The 26,611-nt window shown below is 41.4% G+C and overlaps 1 protein-coding gene across 5 annotated transcripts in view; it reads left to right on the top strand.

The window, feature by feature from the left end:
• Positions 1-26,611, top strand: part of col18a1a (collagen type XVIII alpha 1 chain a) — a 327,724-nt gene that overhangs the window by 186,344 nt on the left and 114,769 nt on the right. For all 5 annotated transcript variants that reach the window (XM_060930350.1, XM_060930349.1, XM_060930347.1 and 2 more), the window contains 2 exons: positions 12,082-12,165; positions 25,890-25,940. In XM_060930350.1, the coding sequence (XP_060786333.1) occupies positions 12,082-12,165; positions 25,890-25,940 (135 nt within the window). The remainder of the gene's footprint in view (positions 1-12,081; positions 12,166-25,889; positions 25,941-26,611) is intronic.

Raw genomic sequence — 26,611 nt, 5'->3', positions numbered from 1 at the left:
TGAATAAATGACCACCAGAAATACAGACTGTACACTGACAACAACAAGCACACACGTTGTTTCATCTGCCATATTCTCGGAAGGAAGTTACTCGGTAACCACGGAAACATTTCGCGCACGCGCATTTCAACTACTGTGAAAGAAAACCGCAAACATTTCTCGCTAGTGTGGACAGATGCACTAAACTGTACCGGTATACTTTGTATCGATAGTTATACCACTATCGTACCGGTATATATGTGAACACAGCAATAGATAGATAGAAAGATGTTGTCAGGCAGTGCTGTAGAATGAGCATCATTGAAAGGCTAAGGTGGGGTTTACATTAGACCGTATCAGCGGATCATCAGATTAACGTTTTTAAAACGATTAGCGTGCACACAGCAACACCAATACACGATTCGCGTGCACACAGCAACACCAATACACGGATACGCTCGGCTCCGCAGGCATCATGCGCTCCAAATCACTCCGCCCTGAGCAGCGAGTGCCCTCTGGAGGTTGCGCACTCCGGCCCTGCGCAGCTCACAGAGCATGTGAGTGAAGTGCACAAGCTGTGATTCGGGACTGAGCCGCTGTGTGTGTGATCTCAGTGCATATCACTTACCACTTGCAAGTGGAAGGATGGCAAGCCTAAAGACAATCATAACTACACAATGGGCAGTATTTGCATCAGTATTTGCAGTATTTTCATACTTTTATACTCTTTAATGAAAGGTGATACAAGGCAGAAGTCCACGCCGTTTTTCAGCAGTCGCGTCACATGACCAACGCCAGCGAATCAGGAAGGTGGATGTCACAGTGACGTTGTCCAATGACGACGCCAGCTAGAGCTCAGCACAGCGTATCCGCGTATTCTCAATGTTTACACAGCACCGGAGCTAACACGATCTGGATTGAATACGTGGACCCTGGTGGATTCCCGTTTCCCGGCGTTTCCAGGCGTTTTAATGTAAACGGACAGTGCATCCGCGAAGAAAACGAGACAGATACGGTCTAATGTAAACTTGGCCTAACTCTCTTAATCAGTGTACAAATGCTACAGCTTTTCTTGGTGATTCTCCTCAGACATACTCCCAGTAATATGGGTTTATAAGCGAGGACACTGGGGGCTTTGTTTTGAGTTGAACACTCCTCTCCAGAACAAGGAAATACAAATCGAGTTGAGTCAGCCTCCAAATGGCCCTTTGTCGTTTTGATCATGGTCTGACTAACCCTTTCTGATCATTTGATGAGAACTGCAGACTTTTAGCCATTTGGATTATCTCATCTGTAACAGTGTGTGCAAGTAGCATTTTTCACGATGGAGTACCCTAATTAATTACCATATGGGTGATCCTAGGAATGAGCTGGATCTACAGTACCAGTCAAAAGTTGGGACACACCTTCTAATTCTTTCTTTTATTAATTAAAAGACACTTCTTCATGTCTGAAAGTCATGATGGACGTCATTTCTCTTTACTTACTTGAGCGGTTCTTGGATTTCTACAGTTGTGGATGGAATAGGGCTGTTTACTGTATTTTTAGGGCCCGAGCCCTATGGGCGAAGGCCCTATTGTTCTTGTAAGAGTTCACTATTATTATTCTTCCGTCTTCTTCTTCTTCTTCTTCTTCTTCTTTATTTTTCTCCGCTGTTGGACCATTTTCGGGGCGCTTGCCATGGGCGAAAACGCACGAAATTTGGCACCACTTCCGAGAATTGCCACCGCTACTCAGAACCAGAAGCCCAAACTTGGCCGGGGCTCAGGGCCTCTATAGCGCCCCCTAAGTCGTTGTGATTTTGGCCTCCCGCATTACGGTGCCTGGTTGCCATATAGTTTGTAGTACTGGCATGCCATTTGGTATGCATATGTATCTCACTAAGCCGGACAAAAATGTAATGCCAATGCATTAGCCACGCCCAACAGGAAGTGAGGTAATTTCACTTTTGTGCGAAATGCATGGCCACGAAGACGGCGCAACTCCTCCTAGACCGTTCAGAGGAATGTCACCAAAATTGATAGACATCATCTACAGACATGGCTGACAAAATTTACTAAATACGTTTCACGTAGGATAAACCGTTCAGAAGTTATACGTCAATCAATTTTCACTTCAAAATTTTACATGCTAAAAAATTCATAACAAATCTTCTAATTGCTCAAAACTGCTCATACTTCACACGCTACTCACTCATTGGGCTTCTGACATGTTACCCAATTTCTGTGATATTTCGCCACTGGGGGCGCTATTTTTGGGCAAAAATTCCAATCTTTCCTCAAATTTGGTCAAACTTCACGGCCACCCTCTTACTACCTCCCATGTCATGTATACCACGTTTTGGGAATTTTCGTCCATGGGGGGCGCTGTTTTTGGCCGACACAATTGCTCCAAAACGGGTTTTTGGTAAATAATTCCATAATGCTTTTCCTTCACACCACTACCTTGTGATAGTGCATTGCTGTTGTAGACACTTGTTTTTCCAACTCATAATCGCTCATGTACAGCATAGCGCCACCTACTGACATGGGAAAAACCAAAAAATTTATTCTTCAAAAATCTATATCTCATCTTCTATTTACTCAATTGTCATCAAACTTCATAGGCAAACTCTTCATAGTTCACCTGACATGTACGCCAAATTTTGTGCACTTTCGCCCCTGGGGGTGCTGGTTATGGCAAAAATGATATTGCAGCTTCTGATTTGTCAAACTTGGCAAGCAAACTCTTTACAAGACCCTTATTGGGGCGCTTGCCATGGTCGACAACGCACGAAATTTGGCTCCTTTTTCTTAGACTGCCACCGCTACTGAGAACCAGAAGCCCAGATCCAGGCGGGCCTCAGGGCCTCTTTTGCGCCCCCTAACTCGTTGTGATTTTGGCCTCCCGCATTAAGGTGCCTGGTTGCCATGTAGTTTGTAGTAGTGGCATGCCATTTGGTACGCATATGTATCTCACTAAGCCGGACAAAAATGTACTGCCAATGCATTAGCCACGCCCAACTGGAAGTGAGGTAATTTCACTTTTGTGCGAAATGCATGGCCACGAAGACGGCGCAACTCCTCCTAGACCGTTCATAGGAATGTCACCAAAATTGATACACTTCATCTACAGACATGGCTGACAAAGGTTACTAAATACCTTTCACGTAGCATAAACCGTTCAGAAGTTATACGTCAATCAATTTTCAATGCAAAATTTTACATGCTTAAAAATTCATAACAAATCTTCTACTTGCTCAAAACTGCTCATACTTCACAGGCAGATCACTCATTGGGCTTCTGACATGTTACCCACTTTCTGTGATATTTCGCCACTGGGGGCGCTATTTTTGGGCAAAAATTCCAATCTTTCCTCAAATTTGGTCAAACTTCACGGCCACCCTCTTACTACCTCCCATGTCATGTATACCACATTTTGGGAATTTTCGTCCATGGGGGGCGCTGTTTTTGGCCCACGCAATTGCTCCAAAACGGGTTTTTGGTAAATAATTCCATAATGCTTTTCCTTCACACCACTACCTTGTGATAGTGCGTTGCTGTTGTAGACACTTATTTTTCCAACTCATAATCGCTCATGTACAGCATAGCGCCTCCTACTGACATGGGAAAAACCAAAAATTTTATTCTTCAAAAATCTATATCTCATCTTCTATTTACTCAATTGTCATCAAACTTCATACGCAAACTCTTCCTAGCTCACCTCACATGTACGCCAAATTTTGTGCACTTTCGCCCCTGGGGGTGCTGGTTATGGCAGAAATGATATTGCAGCTTCTGATTTGTCAAACTTGGCAAGCAAACTCTTTACAAGACCCTTATTGGGGCGCTATTATTATTAGGGCCCGAGCACCGTACAGTGCGAGACCCTATCGTTGCCATGTGTCCAATTCTGTGCTTTGTCGCCATTGCGGGAGTAATGTCTCTTGCCGAAGAAGCTGTGGAAGGTATTTCGTGGGGACACATGCCCCCGCCCCCCTTGGCCGCTGGCGCGAGGGCCCGTCGAGGCCGCTTGCGGCTTTAATTATTATTTCCTGTTTGACGGCCTCAAACACTTTAAAGGCGAACGGAAGGCAATTTTTTTATTATCAAAATTCTGTTTATCTCATTTTATTAAATATAGGAATGCATTTTTGATAGCTATTTAGTCGCTGCTATAGCAAGTTCGGAGTGTTTGAAATATGCTCTGTAATATACAGTGATGGGAATAACGGCGTTAGAAATAAACGGCGTTACTTTTTTTAGTAACGAGTAATCTAACTAATTACTTTTTACATCGTTATAACGCCGTTCCCGTTACTTACAATAAAATACTTTGCGTTACTTTATTAAAGCTGTTCTCATCTGGCACGCTGCTCGTTCAGCCTTTCTTTACTCTGCTTTCTTGTGGGGCGGGGAGACGCGAGACAACGGCATAGTAAGCCAATCAGAGTAGATTTGGACAGCATACGTAGGTAGGCTCCGCCTACTGCACTACTGCGCACACTTTCAATCAGAAGACACAGCGATGGCGAGCGGTCAGCCCAGCACTGCGCTTTCAAATTGGAAATACAGCCATTACTTTTCATTACTTGAAATAAAAGGCAAAAATGTCTACGTGCAATGCACATTATGTCGAGGAACAAAGCGTTTGTCCTCGTCAGTGGCCAGTAATTAGTAACATAATTTTAATAACTACAAAAATATATTACATTTGATAGATGTCTTATCTCACATTGTCCCACAAAAAATATTAATATAGTGTAGATAACGTTATTAATTGGTTCTGTTAAGTGTCAATTTCAGTCATTAAACACATTTAACATTCACTTTTATTATGATTACACTAATTGAATTTGATTTTTTTTTTGGGGGGGTAACACAAAATGTAACGGAATAATTACTTTCCCTGGTAATTAGTTACTTTTATGACAAAGTAAGTCCGTTACTAACTCAGTTACTTTTTGGGAAAAGTAACTAGTAACTATAACTAATTACTTTTTGAAAGTAGCGTGCCCAACACTGGTAATATATCAGTCCATATGTTAAAGCAATGGCCATAAATGAGATTCGTTGAGACCTGTGCGAGACATCGTAGGACGGAAGTAAAACGTACAGCGGAAATCAAAGTCACCAACATCTGCCAACGTTGTCAAAAGACGCGCGCGCCCTCTTTCGAATGCTGATGTAACCAAGCCAGAAGTTTTGTTTGTTTTGATAGCAATCAGGAAAGTTTGAAAAAAGTAGGCAGTAATCGTCATTTAAACTCGTTTTTGTGCGATATTTCGTTTGGAAAACAGTTTCCAAAATGGCGGCACTGACACCTGGCTGACACTTCACGTTTCGAAGTCTCGCACAAGTCTCGTGAAGATCGCGCGGATAAGCGACGCCTGCCGTGGACCAAACGAACTAAATTCAACACGGCTAAAAACCGAATAGGCCGATAAGTATAATATTTAATTGCAATTAGTTGCCAATACGAGTCACGATATACGGTAAGGTTACTAAAACCGAAAACGTAATTGAATAACACGTTAATTAAGAAATAAAGCAAGTTTAAAAATGACTTCAGTTCTCCTTTAAGTAGACAAGAAACTAGTCCACGAATTGACTTTTGACGAGGCACCTGCTAATTGAAAAGCATTCCAGGTGACTACCTCATGAAGCTGGTTAAAATAATGCCAATAGTGTGCAAAGCGTCATCAAGGTAAACACTGGATACTTTGAAGACTCTAAAATATGAAGCATTTTGGTTTTTAGCTCATCCGGCTGCAGGCCAGGCCAGATGACCTTATGCATTCGTTCGTCATCCGTCATTGTCGTCCGTCTACAATTTACAAAAATCGCTACTCCTCCTCGAATAGAATAGAATAGAATAGAATAGAATATCTTGATTGTCATTGTAAATAAATACAACGAAATTGGAATGCAGTCCCTGGTGAAAAAAAATCCTATGAAAATAGTAAAATAAGATAAATAAATCATTTAGAAAGCTATATAAAACAACAATCACCACTCGCAAACATTCACGTCCTGTGGTGTGGAGGGCATTGCACGATCTCGTATTGTATCATATTATGTTAGTGAATGTACAGGTTTGCTTTATTTAATGCCCGTATGGTGCTGGTATAGAAACTGTTCCTCAGCCTGTTTGTTCTAGCTGTTAATGTCCTGAAACATCTGCCCGAGGACAGCAGTTCAAACACAGAATATCTGGGGTGAGATGGGTCCTTGAGAACGTTTTGTGCTTTTTTTACACTGCGGGAACTGTACTGATCCTCCAGGGAGGGGAGAAAGCAGCCGATGAGCTTCTGGGCCAGAGTGACGATCCTCTGGAGCTCTTTCCTGTCTCCTGCTGTGCAGCTGGAGAACCACACACACAAACAGAAAGTCAATATGCTCTTAATGGAGCAACGGTAGAAGGACACCAGAAGTTTTTGTGAAAGATGGTAGCTCCTGAGCACTCTCAGGAAGTCTCTGCTGTGCCTTCTTGCTGACAGTTGTGGTGTTGGCTCCAGGTCAGGTCGTCCTGAATGTGGACTCCCAGAAACTGGAATTCTGAGACCCTCTCCACACTAATGAACAGGGACAGAATGTCCGTTTTCTTCCTTCTAAAGTCTATGATCAGCTCCTTAGTCTTGGTGATGTTTAAGACCAGGTTTTTATCTGTATGCCACTCTGACAACCGCTCCACCTCATCCCGATATGCAGACTCATCTCCCCTGGAGATGAGCACCACTACAGTGGTGTCATCAGCAAACTTGATGATGCTGTTGCTGGAGTGGGCAGGGATGTAGTCATGGGTGTAGAGGGTGTAGAGTAGGGGGCTCAGCACACTAGTCTGGCTAATGCGACTTCAAAGCTCTACGAGCTATTGGTCTGGCCAAGATATTCAGCCCAACCGTTTCCCAGAGCCCGTGGTTGACCCGCCTCCCTGAAATGCCTCAGTTTGCTACTGGTCGAAGCCAGAAAAGGCTGTGATGAAGCTTAAACCAATCATATCACTCTTTCCTCTGACGTATGTCACGCGACGATAGGATTCTCACTGAGCCCCATTGATTTGGCTACTAGCGGGGCTAACTGGTAGATTAAACTCTTACCGAAGCCGGTCGGGAGCAAGGCGAAAACGTCCTTCCTTTCAATAAATACCTCCAGGGCTGCTCTTTGCTCTGTTTTCAATGAGAACTTCCCGTTGAATGCTTTCAATACAGTATGATTCTGTAAACAATCTATGGCTTCCGGTCGCAATTCTACTACGTCACTGCCTTGAACACGCCTCTACCCAGGGCCGTTGGAGATGCTCAAAGTTGATTGGCTCCCGATTTTTCCGGAGCTTGGAAGAGCTGGAGATAGCTTGCCTGGCCAGACTAAGCTCGCAACAGGCCCTCGTGTTGCGTCACGCTTAGGATGGGCGGGCCCAGGCTATCAGCACACAGCCCTGAGGGGAGCCAGTGCTGATGCTGAGGAGATGTGGGGGCCTGCTCTCACTCTCTGGGAGCGATCAGTGAGAAAGTCCTTAATCCAGTGACAGATGGTGTGAGATATTCCCAGGTTTGTGAGTTTGGTCACCAGTCTGTTCGGGAGGAAGGTGTTAAAGGCGGAGCTGAAGTTCACAAAGAGCAGCTGCACGTAGCTCCCCTGCTGCTCCAAGTGGGACAAAGCAAGGTGGAGAGCTGTGGCTACTGGGTCCTCTGTGGACCTGTTGGCTCTGTAGGTAAACTGGTGAGGGTCAAACCTGGGTGAGAGGTGTGAAATGATGTGGGTCCGGACCAGTTTCTCGAAGCACTGATAGGCCTACAGGACTGATTGGATTTTGATCAAACTCACATGCAATGTTCCCCAGGTGGGTGTGCATGAAAGTTGTCAAGATGGTGGTGCCACCTGTCATATTTACGATTTTAAGGGCATCTTGGCCAGTATGAGCTATGGCCTCATTGAAGCCTTTTTTTTTTTTTGTTTACCACATAATTCCATATATGATCCGTATGTTATTTCATAGTGTTGATGTCGTCACTGTTGTTCTACAATGTAGAAAATACAAAATATAGAAAAACCTATGCATGAGTACAGGTGTCCAAACTTTAATATGGGACGGCCTTGGGCTGAGGTGCCCTTGAGCGAGGCACCTAACTCCCAACTACTCCCCGGGCGCTGTTAGCATGGCTGCCCACTGCTCTGGGTGTGTGTGTGCGCTCATTGCTCATGTGTGTACACATGTGTGCGTTCACTGCTTCAGATGGGTTAAATGCAGAGAGGAATTTCACAAGTGTGTGATGAATAAAGTTGTTCTTTCTTTCTTTCTTTCTTTCTTTCTTTCTTTCTTTCTTTCTTTCTTTCTTTCTTTGACTGGTACTGTCTGTAAAATGAAATTAAAAGAATTGAAGACACTATTGAGACTGTTCCACAAATCACATGTTCAACAGGAAGTTGTATCATCTGAATTTCCTCCCCCATATATAGTGGTATTGACTCAGAAGGTCAATTTGGATGTCCAAACCTGTTATAAAATCATAGATTAAAAATATATATATTCATTTAAGCCCTATGATGACCTGGCGACTTGTCCAGGGTGTACCCCGCCTTTCGCCTGTAGTCAGCTGGGATAGGCTCCAGCTTGCCTGCAACCCTGTAGAACAGGATGAAGAGGCTAGAGATAATGAGATGAGATGAGATATTCATTTAAAATATATTTTAAGTAATTAATTGGACATATTCTCATGTAATTAGCAAAGATACTAGTTAACCCTGGCTACTAGTACACTGGTGTTCCATTGGGCACCCCCCCTCCCAAAAAAAGAGGTGGAAATTAGAGGTCTGCGCGGGACAGAATTTTCAGTCCCGCTCCCGCATTGTGCAGTCCCGCTCCCGCAAAGAATTATGATTTCCAGTCCCGCTTCCGCCCGTGCCTGCCATATTTTGTCCCGCTCCCGCCCGCAAATCCCGCATGATGCAGACGTTCGCGTTATTTCTCACGAAAGTTCTTGTCATTGGCTTGGGGAATTAAACATGCTGAGCTTAGCTGAGCTCTCCACTGACCGATCCTTCATTTATTGTAAGTTTATTGTTTAGACTCTGACATTCTGCTGACACATTCCAAGTTGAGCGCGGCATGCGCTCATGATTGACAGCTCTCGCTTTGATTGACAGCTCTCGCTTTGCGCACTCGCACTCCCACTTCCGAGTCTGTGGCGTTATGATTCCAACCGCGATTTCATTCTCCTCTCATATGAAGTGCTGCGCAACCACAACCAGCTCCTCAGATTATACACTGTCTATTTCTCGCTTTAAATTGAACAATCTGTGCGATACAAAGTCCTTTTTAATACTAGTTAATACTTTTTAATACTTTTTTCAATACTTTTTAATACTTAGGACTAATACTCTTGACTTTTTAACAGTTAATGTACCTCTTTTTAAAGCAGCACTTACTTCTGAAGCACTGTGAGCTTCACTAGAGGAGCTCTGCTCTTCTGCCATGATCGGAGATCTCAAACACGGAAGAGCGGAAAGGAATCGGAAACGTACGCGAGATTAGACCACATCCGCAAATTTAGGCATCTTAAAATGTTTTTATTAATGCCAAATAAAATATCCAGCACAAATTATATACGATAAACATAAATTAATAATTTATAAATTTTATTTTAAACACGGGCGGCACGGTGGTGTAGTGGTTAGCGCTGTCGCCTCACAGCAAGAAGGTCCTGGGTTCGAGCCCCGTGGCCGGCGAGGGCCTTTCTGTGTGGAGTTTGCATGTTCTCCCCGTGTCCGCGTGGGTTTCCTCCGGGTGCTCCGGTTTCCCCCACAGTCCAAAGACATGCAGGTTAGGTTAACTGGTGACTCTAAATTGACCGTAGGTGTGAATGTGAGTGTGAATGGTTGTCTGTGTCTATGTGTCAGCCCTGTGATGACCTGGCGACTTGTCCAGGGTGTACCCCGCCTTTCGCCCGTAGTCAGCTGGGATAGGCTCCAGCTTGCCTGCGACCCTGTAGAACAGGATAAAGCGGCTAGAGATAATGAGATGAGATGAGACAAACGAAATTATATTGTAATCATGAAATCACCCACATATTTCGGTTCAGACTTTCCCACTTCCACCCCCCCCCATTGAACACATCATGTCATGAACTTCCATAACTGTCACTGTAATCGGTATCGTCGACGGATTTATTATATCCGTGTACTCTTTAGGTCTTAAACATAGACTCCAAGTATTGAAGTGAGTCTGAAAATGCCATCTTGATCTACAAAGCAATCAGACCACACTGAGACTGGATGGTTATCTCCCTCCGACCTATTATCCATGGCAGCGCTGTCATGCTGTCTGCCCATAACCATAGTGAGGCGCCTGCACCAGCAGGAATGCACCACTTTCAGTGCTGGACTAAAGGTTCACAATAGGCATTCAGGAGCAGATGGGTGGGATGCGCCTCAACACGACTCCTCTGATCTCGTCGTGTTTCATGTGGCCTTGTAGAGTGACATCAGCAATGTCTTCGTAATGAGTCAGCTATTATAATTACAAGCTTCATTACGCTAGATATGATTATCATCTTTTTGCCCTCATTAGAGCTGCGCACTAATCGGCAGCTCTGTGGGTTTGACAAAGCCGGGTTGAGACTGCGGATGTGTGGGATTTTCAGTCAGGGTCACAGTGCACCACAAAAGCTCAATTAAGGTGTCATAAAGTTCCTTTGAATGCATTCTTGAGGTAAACCTTTGACCTCAACGCTGGCATTGAGTGAGGGAGAAATTTAGCTACATGTGAAGATAAATTTCGGTTTATGTCATCTGGAAAAGCTCTTAATGTGTGTTTTGTAGACTGAATGGCCTTATATTGCTGGGTTTCACATGACGTCACATCCACCTCATTCGTTATTCAAGTTTAGCTGGTGGTCAACCAAAGCTCAGTTGACAAAGCGTTTGTACGGAGAAGGTGCATTGCTCGCATGAAAAATGCCTTACGCTTGCGTTGTTTTAGGTTGTTCGAATCGATCAAACCATGAAACTGATAAAAGTTTCTTCAGGGTTCCCCGTGAACTAATAAGACGTGGAGAAAGGTGGCTTTTGAACCTCTCACTGAAATCGAAGGGAGCCGAGTCGAAGCATGCTCGAGTTTGCATGCAGTGATCACTTGGTGAAAGGTTTGTATCTCCCTCTCAGCTCTGTCCTTAGTGTTTTCCAAGTACTTTTCTTGCTATGTGTCGTTATTTTACGGTACTTTTTTAGTCACAAAGCGCTAAAGTCTCCAGCCGATTCTTTGTTTACTCCTCACAAAGTCCACATGCATGAAGGTCACAGCAAAATTCTTCCCCAGCCGTACAGTTACAATGCGCCGTGATCACTTCTCCATCTTGTTTAACTAAGATCCAGGTCTTTAAAGGGGTTTCTGATGATCTTTGTGAATGATTTAGCTGAGAGATAAGAGCCAACACAAGTGAGAATCAAGCCAACTGTTGTTTGTTTACACTTCAACTTGCAGCGCTTCGTTGTAAAGATGTGAACGAAAAGCTTAAAAAAAACATACTTACACGGGCAAAAACAATCCAGGATTCGTTCAGCAGTGACTTGATAGCGAGGCCCTTTACCCAGCCACATACAAAAAAGTTATAAGCCTCCATACTCTTCCACGCTTTCATCTGTTTTGCGGTGTAGAAGGACGTCTGCAACACCAGATAGTTCGAGATGTCGGGGAACGCGACTGAAGGGTAGTTCTCGAGATCGTACGACAAATCCTTCTTTCCCAGACTGTCGGGGTCGATTCCATTGCACATCGCAATCTTCTGAATATATCTAAAGCGAGCAGTGGCTTCTAGATTACGAGCGTACTCTGATAAGTTATCGCTAGTTGTTTGCGCTACGGCAGCCGTTTAGACCACCAGCTATTTCACTTCCGGTAAAACCACTAAGAAAAGTCACATGACTGAAACCCAGCAACTCAGGGACCCAGTTTCAATAATGGTCATAAAGAACAAGGATAAACAGACCTAATTCTTTTGACGTGGGCAACATCAGATTGAATTAATTGTTTGATTAAGTGAGAAAACAATGAGGAAACCTGATGTAGATTACAAGTTGCGCTAATACACACAGTTGCTCATTGATGTGAATGTCTGTCTTTCAGGGTATTATTGGAGACCTAAAGGTGGTTGGAGACCCTCATGCAGCTGAACAGTATTGCGAGGAAGAAGAGGACGATTCCGATGGGGTAAGTCCCAAAGAGCTGCTTCAATGAGCCAGAAGGCCATTAGTCACATCCCGGTTCAGTTTATGGGATGATCTGATTTAGATTACACCTTGCCTTGGAGTAAATTATGTACTTAGTGGAATTAATTGAGGATTTTTTGGACTACAACCAGACTCGATGTGTGCTTGGGAAAGCAGCCCAATGTGTTATTAGGTGTATCAGACGCTCGCTGGCCGTGCTGTGAAAATTGTCCATGCAGATGCTCATTTAAGTTTCCAACAGGGCTTTGAACCAGAATTTTTTTCCTATTGGTTCGTTCCGAACAGAAACGGAATTTTAACGTTTCCGGTTTTGGGTTCCACCATTAAATAGACGTTCCCGAACCGGTTAGAACAAAAAAATTTCGTTTCCGGAACGGTTAATTACGTTCCCTGTCAGCTGTTTAACAAATGGCTATAAAATTATGTCTCTGTCTCATCCAGCTTAAGCCAAATGTAGGCTAATTCTATTACAACCTTCATTAAATAAGACAAGAAATAATTCAAAACAATTATTATTTCAAATGTTGGCGATTTGGATTCTCAGTATGTCTTCCCATCTACACAAACAGAAAAAGTTCCAAAAATGAAAAATAATTCATTTAGTGTGTTACCAAAGGCTAGTCAGGCCCTATGCATTGATAGGCTAACAGAGGTTAACGTCATTTAATGTTCGCGAGCCTCTCATTAACGTGGACAAATATATTGATATCGTGTTTGAAATTGACGTTTTTGAATAACGATAGACTGCAATATTTACCTCTTATTTAAGATGTGGAGACGTGATAGTAGTCCACCCTCCCGCTCTCTCCATTCAGTCAGCGACCGTCACACAGGAAGTGAACCCCAGCGGGTCATAGAAACTTGCGCAGGAGAAGAATGGCTTTTTTATTTGTAGGCTACGGAAACTTTGAGGAACGAAATAAAAACCGGTATTAACCGGTTACCATTATTTTTAATAAGCGTTTCTGTTCCGGAGCATAAAAAATAATAAAGTTTCTGGTTTCGTTTCTGTTCCATGTGAAATAGAAAAAGTTCCCGGTTTTCGTTTTCGTTCCTTGACCCGGTTCAAAGCCCTGGTTTCCAAACCTGTCATAACTTAACTCTTGAATCTTTTCTATCATGAATACCATCATTAAAAAGCTTATAATTTCTGCTTTCCAAAGAAATTTATCTGGTTCAGTACTTTAGGAGTAACGGCAGGTTGAAGTCGGTACAACAGAGTTCACGCTCTGCTTGCGTGACAACGGGAAACTGCCAGTGATTTTCTTTTTGAGTCATGGGAAAGCGGTCAGACTCTCTCCCTTCTGATCAGTTTCCAACTGGATCACTTGTGAATATCAATCAGATAACTTTTATCGTAATGTTCTCTTGCTCTCACTGTTTCTGATGAAGGATTCAGCAAAATTTTCCATCTGCTAGTTTTGATGTTATGCTTCACGGGAGACTTTGAAGTGAGTTTTCATAGCTTTACTGACTTATTTTTTCAAATCAAACTGATTTCTGTAAATCAATAACTATTTTAGAATATAACTGTAGTTGTTTTGATAAAAAATATTGAGATCTTAGTGGTCGGAATGAGATTTTAAAAAATGGAAGTCAGAAACACGAGTGTCAATTTCAGTTCAGGTAATGTAAATTGCTCACTGGATGTGGATCAGACAGCTTTTTTTAAGGTTAGTCTTGAAAGCTGTGAATATTAATCGAAACAATCATTTGTATTCTTTCATTTAAACACTAGTAGGCCCTACTTTTGAGAAATACAAAGGCCTACAGAGCATAAAGAGGGGATTAGAAATAATCGTTTATTACTTTTTTTATTTTGATAGAGAATGGTAGATGTGAATGACATTTAATGCTTATTTATGCATATTTTATAATTAACATTGATTTCTCCTTCTTTGTGATGTGTATATGAGAGCTAAGATCAGCTTTACATTGCATAAATAAAGCCATTTGGTGAAACTTTGAAGAACAGAGTGTACCAATTTAACGGTTTACCTAATTAGCATAATTAATACTAATCAAATACTAATTTGCATAATTGATTTTTACAGATTTTTCAAACTTTGTATTCAGTCTACAACCATCGATGTGCCTGCCAATTTCCATGTAAATATCTTGAAAAATAGAAAAGTTATGAAGAAAAAAACATTTGTTCTCATTGGTTAATGAGGCCCATTTTGGACCATGTGATCCTCATACAGAATATTACGTCCGTTTTCTAAAAATTAAGCCGTTTCTTCAATCTTTGATTTGTAATATCTCAAGAACAGATAAACGTATTTTAATTCTGTAAAAAAGTATGTTGTTCAGCATTCAATTCTGAATTCAACAAGAGCAGTTTCAAGCATTCAATTTGGATTGAATTTGAATTTTCACCTGATATGCCTCAAAATTAGGTTTTGATCAAGCTGTTCTACCTGAATTTCTGTCTCATGAATATCTTCGAAAATAGATAGTATCAAAACAGCTGTAGCACAAATTTCAACAACTTTGTTTCAAACAATAAATTCTTCGTGTGCAACCACGTAACAAAATAGTGTGACGTATGCATCCGCCACCATGTTGGATTGATATACGAATCCAAAATGCCGTCTTGTGCGAACAATAACTGTGATGTATCTCTGACTTTCTCCAAATATTATGAGTCTCTGGAATAGAGTCCTCTGATAAGTCAAAATTCAGAGAAAAAGTTGAAATTTGTGGCTTTGAGCTGTATATGTTAAAGCCGTCCGATTATACAGAGGATTTAGCCTCGTTACCACCTCATTAAATACCCTGATATCAGTGTAAACTACAGTGGACATAAAACGTCTACACACACCGTTAAAATTATAGTTTTTTCTGATGTAAAAAAATGAGATCATGATAAATAATTTCAAAACTTTTCCCACCTTTAATGTGACCTATAACCTGTACAATTTAATTAAAAAACAAGCAAATCTGTTCGGAAAAACAGAAAAAAACATACAATAAGCTGGTTGCATAAGTGTGCACACCCTTAAACTAATACTTTGTTGAAGCACCTTTTGATTTAATTACAGCATTCAGTCTTTTTGGGTCGGAGTCTCTCAGCCTGCCACATCTAGACTTGGCAATATTTGCCCACTCTTCCTTGCAAAAGTGCTCCAAATCTGTCAGATTGCGAGGGTGTGTCTTGTGCACAGCCCTCTTCAGGTCACCCCACAGACTTTCAATTGGATTTAGGTCTGGGCTCTGGCTGGGCCATTCCAAAACTTTTTTGGGGTCATTGTCATGCTGAAATTCCTCTTCATCTTCAGCTTTCTAGCAGACACCTGAAGGTTTTGGGCCAAAATTGACTGGTATTTAGAACTGTTCATAATTCCCTCCACCTTGACTAAAGCCCCTGTTCCAGCTGAAGAAAAACAACCCCAGAACATGATGCTGCCACCACCATGCTTCACCGTGGGTATGGTGTTCTTTTGGTGATGCGCAGTGTTGTTTTTGCACCAAACATACCTTTTGGAATTGTGGCCAGAAAGTTCAACCTTGGTTTCATCAGACCATAAAACATTTTCCCACATGCTTTTGGGAGAGTTGATGTATTTTTTTTGCAAGATTTAGCCGGACCTGGATGTTTTTCTTTGACCCTACCTCATAGTCCAGACTTATGGAGAATACGGGAGATTGTTGTCACATGTAGTACACAACCAGTACTTGCCAGAAATTCCTGCAGCTCCTTCAGTGTTGCTGTAGGCCTCTTGGCAGCCTCCCTGACCAGTTTTCATCTTGTCTTTTCATCAATTTTGGAGGGACGTCCAGTTCTCGGTAATGTCAGTGTTGTCCCATATTTTCTCCACTTCTTGATGACGGTCTTCACTGTGCTCCATGGTATATCTAATGCTGTGGAAATGTTTTTGTCCCCTTCTCCTGATTGATACCTTTCAACAATGAGATCCCTTTGACGCTTTGTAAGCTCTCTGTGAACCCTGGCTTTTGCTGGAGGATGCAACTGAGTAAATGTCTGAACTTTATATGGGGTTAATCAGAGTCATTTTAATCGATGGCAGGTGTGAACCCAAAAAGACTGAATGCTGTAATTAAATCAAAAGGTGCTTCAACAAAGTATTAGTTTAAGGGTGTGCACACTTATGCAACCAGCTTATTGTATGCTTTTTATTTTTTATGTTTTTCCCCCTCTCCCCATGTCCGCGTGGGTTTCCTCCGGGTGCTCCGGTTTCCCCCACAGTCCAAAGACATGCAGGTTAGGTTAACTGGTGACTCTAAATTGACCGTAGGTGTGAATGTGAGTGTGAATGGTTGTCTGTGTCTATGTGTCAGCCCTGTGATGACCTGGCGACTTGTCCAGGGTGTACCCCGCCTTTCGCCCGTAGTCAGCTGGGATAGGCTCCAGCTTGCCTGCGACCCTGTAGAACAGGATAAAGCAGCTAGAGATAATGGATGGATGGAAGTTTTTCCCCCTAACAGATTTGTTTGTTTTTCAATTGAATTGTACAGGTTATAGGTCACATTAAAGGTGGGAAAAGTTTTGAAATTATTTATTCTGGTCTTGTTTTTTTACATCAGAAAAACCTATCACTTTAATGGGGTGTGTCCATTTTTTATATCCACTGTATCTCCATCCATCCATCCAGTATCTCTAGCCGCTTTATCCTGTTCTACAGGGTCGCAGGCAAGCTGGAGCCTATCCCAGCTGACTACGGGCGAAAGGCGGGGTACACCCTGGACAAGTCGCCAGGTCATCACAGGGCTGACACATAGACACAGACAACCATTCACACTCACATTCACACCTACGCTCAATTTAGAGTCACCAGTTAACCTAACCTGCATGTCTTTGGACTGTGGGGGAAACCGGAGCACCCGGAGGAAACCCACGCGGACATGGGGAGAATCCACTGTATCTCATTTTACAAAAAAAACAAACAAAAAAACAAAAAATGCATAAGTAAACCAAAGTTACTGGGTTACTGGCTTTCTTGGCAGATCTTTCATTTATCTTGTTGGTTCTTGATATTGTAAGATGAGTTTTCTTTCGTCTTGATCTTATCATGTCCTCATGTGAGTGTTGGTACCCAATCTGGATTTGTTTTATCGCGTACTGTAGGTTTGCCGGTGCTCCTGCAAGGTGAGAAGCAGAGTGTTTGAGTTAAAGATCAAAAGTTCAATTTAATCCCCAGGAAACACAGCTGTAATTAGCAGTGAACTCTTACCAGATATAAAGTGGTCGCCACACGCACACACACACACGGGCATAATTAGCTTTTTCCTCAGTTAAGTCCTTGCGATGTATGTTTTTGAATCACGGCGTAGGCACGGCGTTCTCTGGACAGTTTATCTGTTTTGTCGCTATTTTTAATTATTTTGGGAATTCTTTCTGATGAACCATTTCTCTTTGTCACAAGTCGCACTATTACCGCAATTATATCCCAGACACAAAGGAGGCGTTGTCTTTCTTCAAAGGCAATGAAATCAAAAGAAAATCACAAAGCGTTGCTCACACATGAAGCGCTGCTATCTTGGTTGTTGTGATCATCCAACATGGCGGACTTCCGGTTTGGAAAATAAGCCTGATGTCACATGCACACGAAGAATAAAGGGGGAAAAAATAAATAAAAGAGGATACAGTAGAACCATACTGTTCTTTTGGTGAGATTTATAACTTTTCAATCATTAGTTCAAAGCCATACACTGCAAAAAATAAAAATCTTACGAAGTTTATTTGTCTATTTTCAAGTCAAAACATCTCACCACCCTTATTATAAGACATAATTGCCCAACAAGCAAAACCTCATTTAGCTAGAAAGGCTAGTTTTTAGACAGTCCATCTTGAAAATCTTGTATAGACCCTTTTCACTCACGTGACCTTCGTAAACACGACCGCCATTTTGGACATGAAGAAATAACGGTTTATGGCACAGACCCTTTCGGTTCTCGCTCATCTAGCTGCTACAATGACTGCTTAGACTGCAACAATAATACCTAACACACATTTAAGTATCCGTCGTAAAGACGTGAAACTCGTCGAGGGACGAGTGTGTTCGTTGATAAGCTAACACAATCTAAAAGTAGACATACCATCACACTGCCCTGGCGCTGTGTACAGTTTACCTTCTATGGTTTGTGCACTCACTATTTGCCATTACTTTCTCCAACCCAGTGTTCGAACTATGCCAATATTTTCGGGGGGTCCCTTTTTTCCCTTGGGGGGGGGGGTGCTTGCGCTTGCACTTGTCTCAGAGCGCGGATCTCCAAACACATGAGAAGCCTATCTTACGCACATATCACGCGGACTCCACACCTCCACACACGCATCGCGTCTGAAGTCATAACTCATCAGGGGAAATCGTGTCCGCATTGGCATGTTCAAAAAACAACCTCACGTCAACAATGATACCACACGCAAGAAAATAAAAAACAGTCAGGCTACTCAACACATCTGATCCACAGCAGCACCAAAGCATCACTGGAAATCATGTCAACAACCAATCTTCCATTTCAACACGCGTCAACAAACAAATGGCACCACAAACATGAACGAATTGGTCAGGCTACCGATTCCAAACCCACAGCAGACGAATAATTAAATGCATCTTACTTTAAAGCAGAATCGACCACAAAGGAAGTGTATTGGCACAGTTGGCACACTTCCTTTCTACTAGTTTGTGTCCCCAACCTGGCAGCAGCAGTCGTTGTCATATCGGTTTATTTTATCTTTGATGTAAACACAACACTTCGGATATGCAAATGCTTCCCGTTACACACGATTGCTATGTCAATAAACATCATTTTGGCAATATTTTAGAGACCATCCATCTTCTCCGTCGGTCAGCATCTGTCGGGATCCGATAAAATGATAAATCTTGCCTTGTGTGTTGATGGTTACTACATCCAGGTGCACAACAATATAATGGCATGATGGAAGTCTTGCTGAAAGTAAAAACTTTCTTTGATGGCTATATTCCTTTCGATGCTTTGCCGTCGTTCCTCGTTGTTGGCTGTGGTAGACTACTGGTAGTTCATGTCCAAAATGGCGGCCGCGTTTGTCGTGACGTCACGTGGGAAGGGTCTATAGACAAAATGTCTTGAAAAAGTCTTATTTGGAGCACCTTTGAAAATAAAACAAGTTTTTTTTTTTTTTAAAACAAGTAAGTACATTTTGGACATTTATCAAATGCGGTTCATCTTGTTTCAAGAAAAAAAACAAAGTATGCTTGTTTTGGGAATAAATGAACTTTACTGAAATCTTTGAATCTTTCATTACAATTCAACTCCACCTTACATATACATACTCTAGACCAGACAAGTGCCTTCAAAAAGGCTATGAGTGAGTGGAGGGCATTTTAGTGAGGTCTTTTTGGAATGCTGTGAGTTAAGTTCAGTGGTTTTTTTTTGTTTGTTTGTTTGTGCCTGATCTTGTAAACCAGGGCTGGCAACTTTTCAAAATTCCTTGGAGTGAGATTTTTTTTTGGGGGGGTGGTCTACGGCAAAATTTTTCCGCACACCATGCAGTAAGTGGGAATTTTGTATTCAGTTTGATATTCACTTGTCCTCCTGCATTCTGGTGTTTTGTTTGTGGGTCGTCCAGCTGGAGATGGACAATGGGGGGGGGGTTGAGATTTTGGATTTAGTAGATGTTCCTGCATACTGGTGGATTTTTGGAGTGGCCTGCTGTGCCATACCTACATTCTTACATACCCTGACTTGCCAGGCCTTCAGCTTGTGGCCAACAAAAGCACCAAGTTTTGGCTTAAAAGCCCCCACACTAGAAAACTACAGATGACTGCCAATGTTCCTGCAGCCTTATAGACCTGTGTTTCAGATTTAAAGGCAAGTTCATGTTTGAAAATATTTCATCAGCTAAGCCTAAACACCTGAATTGAAACTAAATGTTAAGTTTTTAATAACTGTTGCAAAAAATAAGATTGTCCCTCACTGACTATTCATTATGCATTTAAGGGCTTTCCCCACCACTGGGTTCAGCAGAAGATTGGCATGGGGAAAAATATCAACAGCAAAAGAACAAATAAAATGCTTAAACAGTAAGCAAAATGTGCATGTGCTACAAGAAACATTAAAATGATTAAGTTTGAACAGTATTGAAACACAAAAAGCTGAACCTTGGCCATAGGTGGGAATGTGCACACAAAGTTGGGCTTAAAAATTTTGGTCATACTTAAATAAGCTATAGAGGGATCCCCGCGCCGTGAGATTTCGGTAGTCGCCATATTGGAAGACCAAGTACACATCTATGCAAGTACATACATACATAAAACAAACTACACCTGAAATGTAGCCAGGGCCGGTTCTGCCCTAATCTGGACCCGGGTGCAACATCGCGCAACCCCCCCCCCCCCCCCCCCCAAAAAAAAAACACACCAGTCTAAATCAGGACAACCAGTGTTCGAACTACGGGGGTACTCGGGGGATCCGAGATCCCCTGAAACAGACATGAGATCCCTTGAAAACATGATTTGGGAAATGTTGGGGGGTCTCTAAAATATTGGCAAAATGATGTTTATTGACATAGCAATCGTGTGTAACGGGAAGCATTTGCATATCTGAAGTGTTGTGTTTACATCAAAGATAAAATAAACCGATATGACAATGACTGCTGCTGCCAGGTTGGTTGTTGAGTAGCCTGACTGTTTTTTTTTCTTGCGTGTGGTATCATTGTTGACGCGAGGTTGTTTTTTGAACATGCCAATGCGGACACGATTTCCCCTGATGAGTTATGACTTCAGACGCGATGCGTGTGTGGAGGTGTGGAGTCCGCGTGATATGTGCGTAAGATAGGCTTCTCATGTGTTTGGAGATCCGCGCTCCGAGACAAGCGCAAGCACCCCCCCCAAGGGAAAAAAAGGGGACCCCCCCCCCCCGAAAATATCGGCATAGTTCGAACACTGAGGACAACCATCACATAACTATAAACATTTTAGATCAACTATTTTAACTAAATGGGCTATAATAAATAAGCCTGCAGGCAGCCACGGCGGGCTGCCTCAGAAAAGTAAGCATTTTTCCTACTTTAAAACTCGTTTTGCATTTTCTGCCTCCTTTTTTGTATTTTCGACCCTGCGTTTATTTTCTTTCCTTTTCTGAAAACCCGATTTGTGTCCAGACATTTTGTTCTGCTACCAACGAACTAACTCGTCAGGTCTCGTCTCTCGAGTCCGCGATGATTCCCGTGGGAAGGGCAACAACTGATACATTTTTACAAACAGCCAATAAACAGCCAATAGGGAGGTTGCAACGTTCAGGCTCTTCTTTGCTCACAGACACTCAGTAATGCACTTATTCTCTGTCTCCTGGCAGAAAGCTCCTTAGTTTGCTCCCCTTGTGTCTCAATCACAGCTGGTATTCTGAAGAACGACTTCTTTTCACCTTTCCCATCAGCTTTGTTGGAACACCCTAACACAGCACAAATGTTTACCATTGTAGGTTTATGATGAATCAAGTGCCTCGTGGGTTTAAATTCCGCGCGCTGCCGTTATTTCCCCCTGATCACGAGTTTGTTGGTCTTCCAATATGGCGCAGGGTCTGTTTACTTCCGGTTTCCGGTGACGTCAGTGGGAAGGGTCTATATTAATATATTTCTTATTAATTTATTTCTTATCTATGTTTCTTATTAGTAATAGAGCATTCGTCAGAGCCTGTTATCTGACAAATATTCTCTACCTGTCTTGCCCTCTTTGAAACCCTGTCTCCTCAGTATATTATTCTCTGTCTTTTTTTTTTAATTATTCACAAGTTCAAGTTCTTTGATATTAACTGAGCAATTACATACATCATAAATAATTAAAAATAAATACCCTGTAAATAAACAATAGGTATGGTGGCTAATGGCTCTTCTTGCATTTGTAATATTATCTCTTACTTGCTTTATTTTACAACATTTCCAGTATGGCTTCAAATAAAGTCATAAAGTATGATAACATACATTAAACAAACTAAAAATGCACCTTAATAAACGTGTGCTAAGGAGGTGCTCTCCCGTGCTGCATGTTGGGGAAGATAGAGGCTGTGGCACGGCAGGAGGCCTATAATGATTTAGCATGCCTAGTACACAGCTCTCGATATGGCATTAAATATTCTCACAACACTTATAGGCTAAAACGATTCAGAAACTTTATATAAGTTCATAATTACGCCAGTAACACCACACACTGGCGTGCATATGTACAAACCTGTCTGAGACACCCGTCTTCAACTCGGATACCTTCTTCTCCCTCCTCTTCCTCTAAATTGACGGTAGGCGATTATCCAACTTCCGGCGAGTGCAGCATCATTAGATGCGCCACCTACCATAGGGGAGTGTGTACAGAAGGGAACACCTCTATGCCTGTTTAGCCGTGCGTAAGGCGTAATTGATCAATCGCAAGTGGTTGGCGCGACGCAATGGGTAGCCTAGATTAGATAGATAAACTAGATTTTTTTTCTAGCTTGAGAAATCGGAGGTATGGCGTGTGAGCATGTGAAGACAGTCAAATGCATGTGTCTCACGCTCATTGTGTGAGAGTTGGCAGCCCAGTGTAAACCCCTCGTACACATGAATAGTCAGTGCCCCCAAAATGCACTGTTGCTTTGGCGTTGTGTAAGCACTGTAAGTCAAAATGCGTAGACTTTTTTTTTTTGGTGCCTGAGGTCCTGGGGAAGTGGAATCTTAAGAGATGTTTTAATGTTTGAATGTTGAAATGGGGAAAAAAAAAAAAACTTTACCATTGTACACTGTACCACTTCCACCACTTTACACTTAACAGTGTACCACTGTTGCAATGCTACACATGTCGTCAACTTGATTCAAGATAGTCTCTGGTCTCATATCTAGAGTATTTTACTAATTACAGGTCACAAAAGGAGAATCTTTTAAGCTAGCAATGCTTAGTTGTAGAATTTAACAATCCTAATATTAGTATATTTATCTTAAATTCAGTTCTTACTGCTAAGACTTTGTCATGAATTTAAGTGAAATACCCTTAAAATGAAATAAATAAAAATGACTTGAATGGCTAAATGTAAGAAGTACGATCTTGTTATAAGAACTATTTTGATTATTTTGAGTTAATCAGATCTCGCATAATGAGTTCCCCAATCTTATTTTGGAATTATTTCATCTAAAAACAGGTTAGATTTTTCGTTTTACTTTAAGAAATCTTACCAAGTCAAATTTGACTAGTTCCACTGGCAGATTTTTTTCACCTTATTCAAGCAAATATGCTTTGTTTTAATCTTTTATTTCTTATTTTTTAAAGGCCATTTTTTTGCAGTGTAACTGGTAAATTGCCGCTTTTCCAAATAAAAACCAGTTATTCCACGAAATCGAGTCGTACATGAGCTGATAGCCAATAAGGCACTTAAGCACTGAGTTGGTTATACACCATATACGACGAGATTGAGTGAAATAGAGCATTTATATTTTTACCTCTTGCAAATTTGATATATAAAAACTTTATGCAAAATGTCCGACAAAATCATTTCCGCTTAGAATGTAAACAAACCGGCGAAATGACGGTAGCAATTTGTGAAAAATTTGTGCTATAATAATAATTCTTGAAAAAAAAAAGATACACTGTTATCATTAAATACTTTCATTCCATATTTTGTTGCTTTTTTATTTTGGGGGGTTTTGTTTTCGAGTAGTGTTTTTATTTCGTCCTTGGCTGATTTAGCAACACGCTCCGCCATTTTCTTCTTCTTCTTTAGGGTTTTTGGTGGTTGGCAAACCAACTTAAAAAGTACATTACTGCCACCTACTGGGCTGGAGTGTGGAACAGGCAATATGGGGGAGGGGACAAAAAACCCTATGTTCTTTTAGCTATTTCTGTTTCTTTTTAATACTTGATAAATAACCAAGTGATCTATCTGACTTGATGCGTTTTGCCAATTTATTTCTTTCTACTCACGGTACATGAGCTGATATCCTAGTAGTAGAGTGGCCAATCAGAGCGCACGATTGCTCATATCCAGTGAATGTGGATAGAATAACAAATAATATAATAGAAGTATACAGTATTAGGTGATGATAGGAATGGTTCTATAAAACTGTATAGTTATTCACAGTAAATGTTATCAAAGAACGTGTCCAGATAGCACAGCTACAGGCAAAAGCACAGACAGCCTTTATTGCCATCCGTAGGTTTAGAGATTCAATAAAAAAAGTTTAATAAAACAAGTGATGCAGGGCTTTTCATCTTTTACTCTGGTCAGTGTGGATTTAAAACATTGGACCCAAAGGGTCTTCAAGAACATGTCCAAAACAAGTGCATTGTTGTTGTCGCTGTACAGTTGTGACCCTCATTTACACTCTGTCGAGATTGTTTCAGCAATGGTTTTAAAAAAAAGAGATGGTATGTTGTTCTGAAGTATTTTATGCATGTTTTGTCAGGGTCTACATTGTCATGTGCACTGAGAGAGAGAGAGAGAGAGAGAGAGAGAGAGAGAGAGAGAGAGATCAGTATGGAATCCGGTCATACGTTTCTGAGAGAGTGCTTTGCTTGCAGCGCTGTTTCCACACGGTGAAGTCTTAAAAACTGCTGAAAAGGAGATGAAATAATTCTCTCTCTCTCTCTCTCTCTCTCTCTCTCTCTCTCTCTCTCTCTCTCTTTCTCTCTCTCTCTCTCTATCTATCTATCTATCTATCTATCTATCTATCTATCTATCTATCTATCTATCTCTGTTTCTCTCTCTATCTCTCTGTTTCTCTCTCATGTGCTCTATCTATCTATCTATCTATCTATCTATCTATCTATCTATCTATCTATCTATCTCACTCTCTCTATCTTTGTCTGTTTCTCACTCTATCTCTTTGTTTCTCTCTCTCATGTGCTCTATCTATCTATCTATCTATCTATCTATCTATCTATCTATCTATCTATCTATCTATCTATCTATCTATCTATCTCTGTTTCTCACTCTATCTATCTCTGTTTCTCTCTCGTCCTATCTATCTATCTATCTATCTATCTATCTATCTATCTATCTATCTATCTATCTATCTATCTATCTATGTCTGTTTCTCTCTCTCTATCTATCTCTGTTTCTCTCTCTCGTGCGCTCTATCTATCTATCTATCTATCTATCTATCTATCTATCTATCTATCTATCTATCTATCTGTTTCTCACTCTTTCTCTCTCTCTTTGTCTGTTTCTCACTCTATCTCTTTATTTCTCTCTCTCATGTGCTCTATCTATCTATCTATCTATCTATCTATCTATCTATCTATCTATCTATCTATCTATCTCTGTTTCTCTCTCTCTATCTATCTCTGTTTCTCTCTCTCGTGCGCTCTATCTATCTATCTATCTATCTATCTATCTATCTATCTATCTATCTATCTATCTATCTATCTATCTATCTATCTGTTTCTCACTCTTTCTCTCTCTCTCTCTTTGTCTGTGTCTCACTCTATCTCTTTATTTCTCTCTCTCATGTGCTCTATCTATCTATCTATCTATCTATCTATCTATCTATCTATCTATCTATCTATCTATCTATCTATCTGTCTGTTTCTCTCTCTATCTATCTCTCTGTTTCTCTCTCTCGTGCACTCTATCTATCTATCTATCTATCTATCTATCTATCTATCTATCTATCTATCTATCTATCTATCTATCTATCTCTGTTTCTCTATCTATCTATCTATCTATCTATCTATCTATCTATCTATCTATCTATCTATCTCTCTGTTTCTCTCTCTCTCTCTCTGTCTCTCTCTTTCTCAGGCCTCGGGTGATTATGGAAGTGGTGATTATGAAACCAAGCACACAGTCACGGTATGGTCTTCTTTGATTGTTTAATTTTCCGTAAAGCATTGTTTATACTGTTTATATCACTGTAACCATGAACCATGTGACCTCAAACTTTCACAATCAGTCTATGTGTAATCTACACTCAAAACCTGGTAAAATACCAGCGGCGGTCTGTTTTTCAATGTGTGTGCCATGTGAGTTTTGGCCAGACTTTTAGGTTTTACAAACTCTTATCTTCTGGAGGGGATCCTAGTCAAACACTGACATCCGGGGCCCAGTCTGAGACAAAAAACCCAAAAACAACAACAGAAAAAAAAGCCAAACATCCTGTGCCTTCCTGTTCCACATACACTGGGCCATATTAAGGTTACGAATTAACCTTCAGTCTGATCGTCAGTGCTTCTGCCTGAACATGCCAACCCCAATTACAGAGGAAGGGAAAACCAGGTGGCTCCACTGGACTGAAGAGACAGGTCTCTTCCCTCGGTGTCTGTATGTGTTTTTACTTAATACACTGTTTTTTCCATCAGTGTAAAGGAACATTACACTCTGAGAGGGGGATGTTTTGGCTCCTGTGCTCCTCTTGAATTAAACAGATCTTGGGGTATCGAACTCCTGTTCTGAAGCTTGTACCGCATCACAGCGGCTTTTCCTTTCATTGACAAGTATTTATTAAGACTATAAAATCCGCCTTA

This window comes from Neoarius graeffei, chromosome 9, assembly GCF_027579695.1.
Source record: "Neoarius graeffei isolate fNeoGra1 chromosome 9, fNeoGra1.pri, whole genome shotgun sequence".
NCBI lineage: Eukaryota > Metazoa > Chordata > Actinopteri > Siluriformes > Ariidae > Neoarius > Neoarius graeffei.
This window is presented reverse-complemented; position numbering and strand designations above follow the sequence as displayed.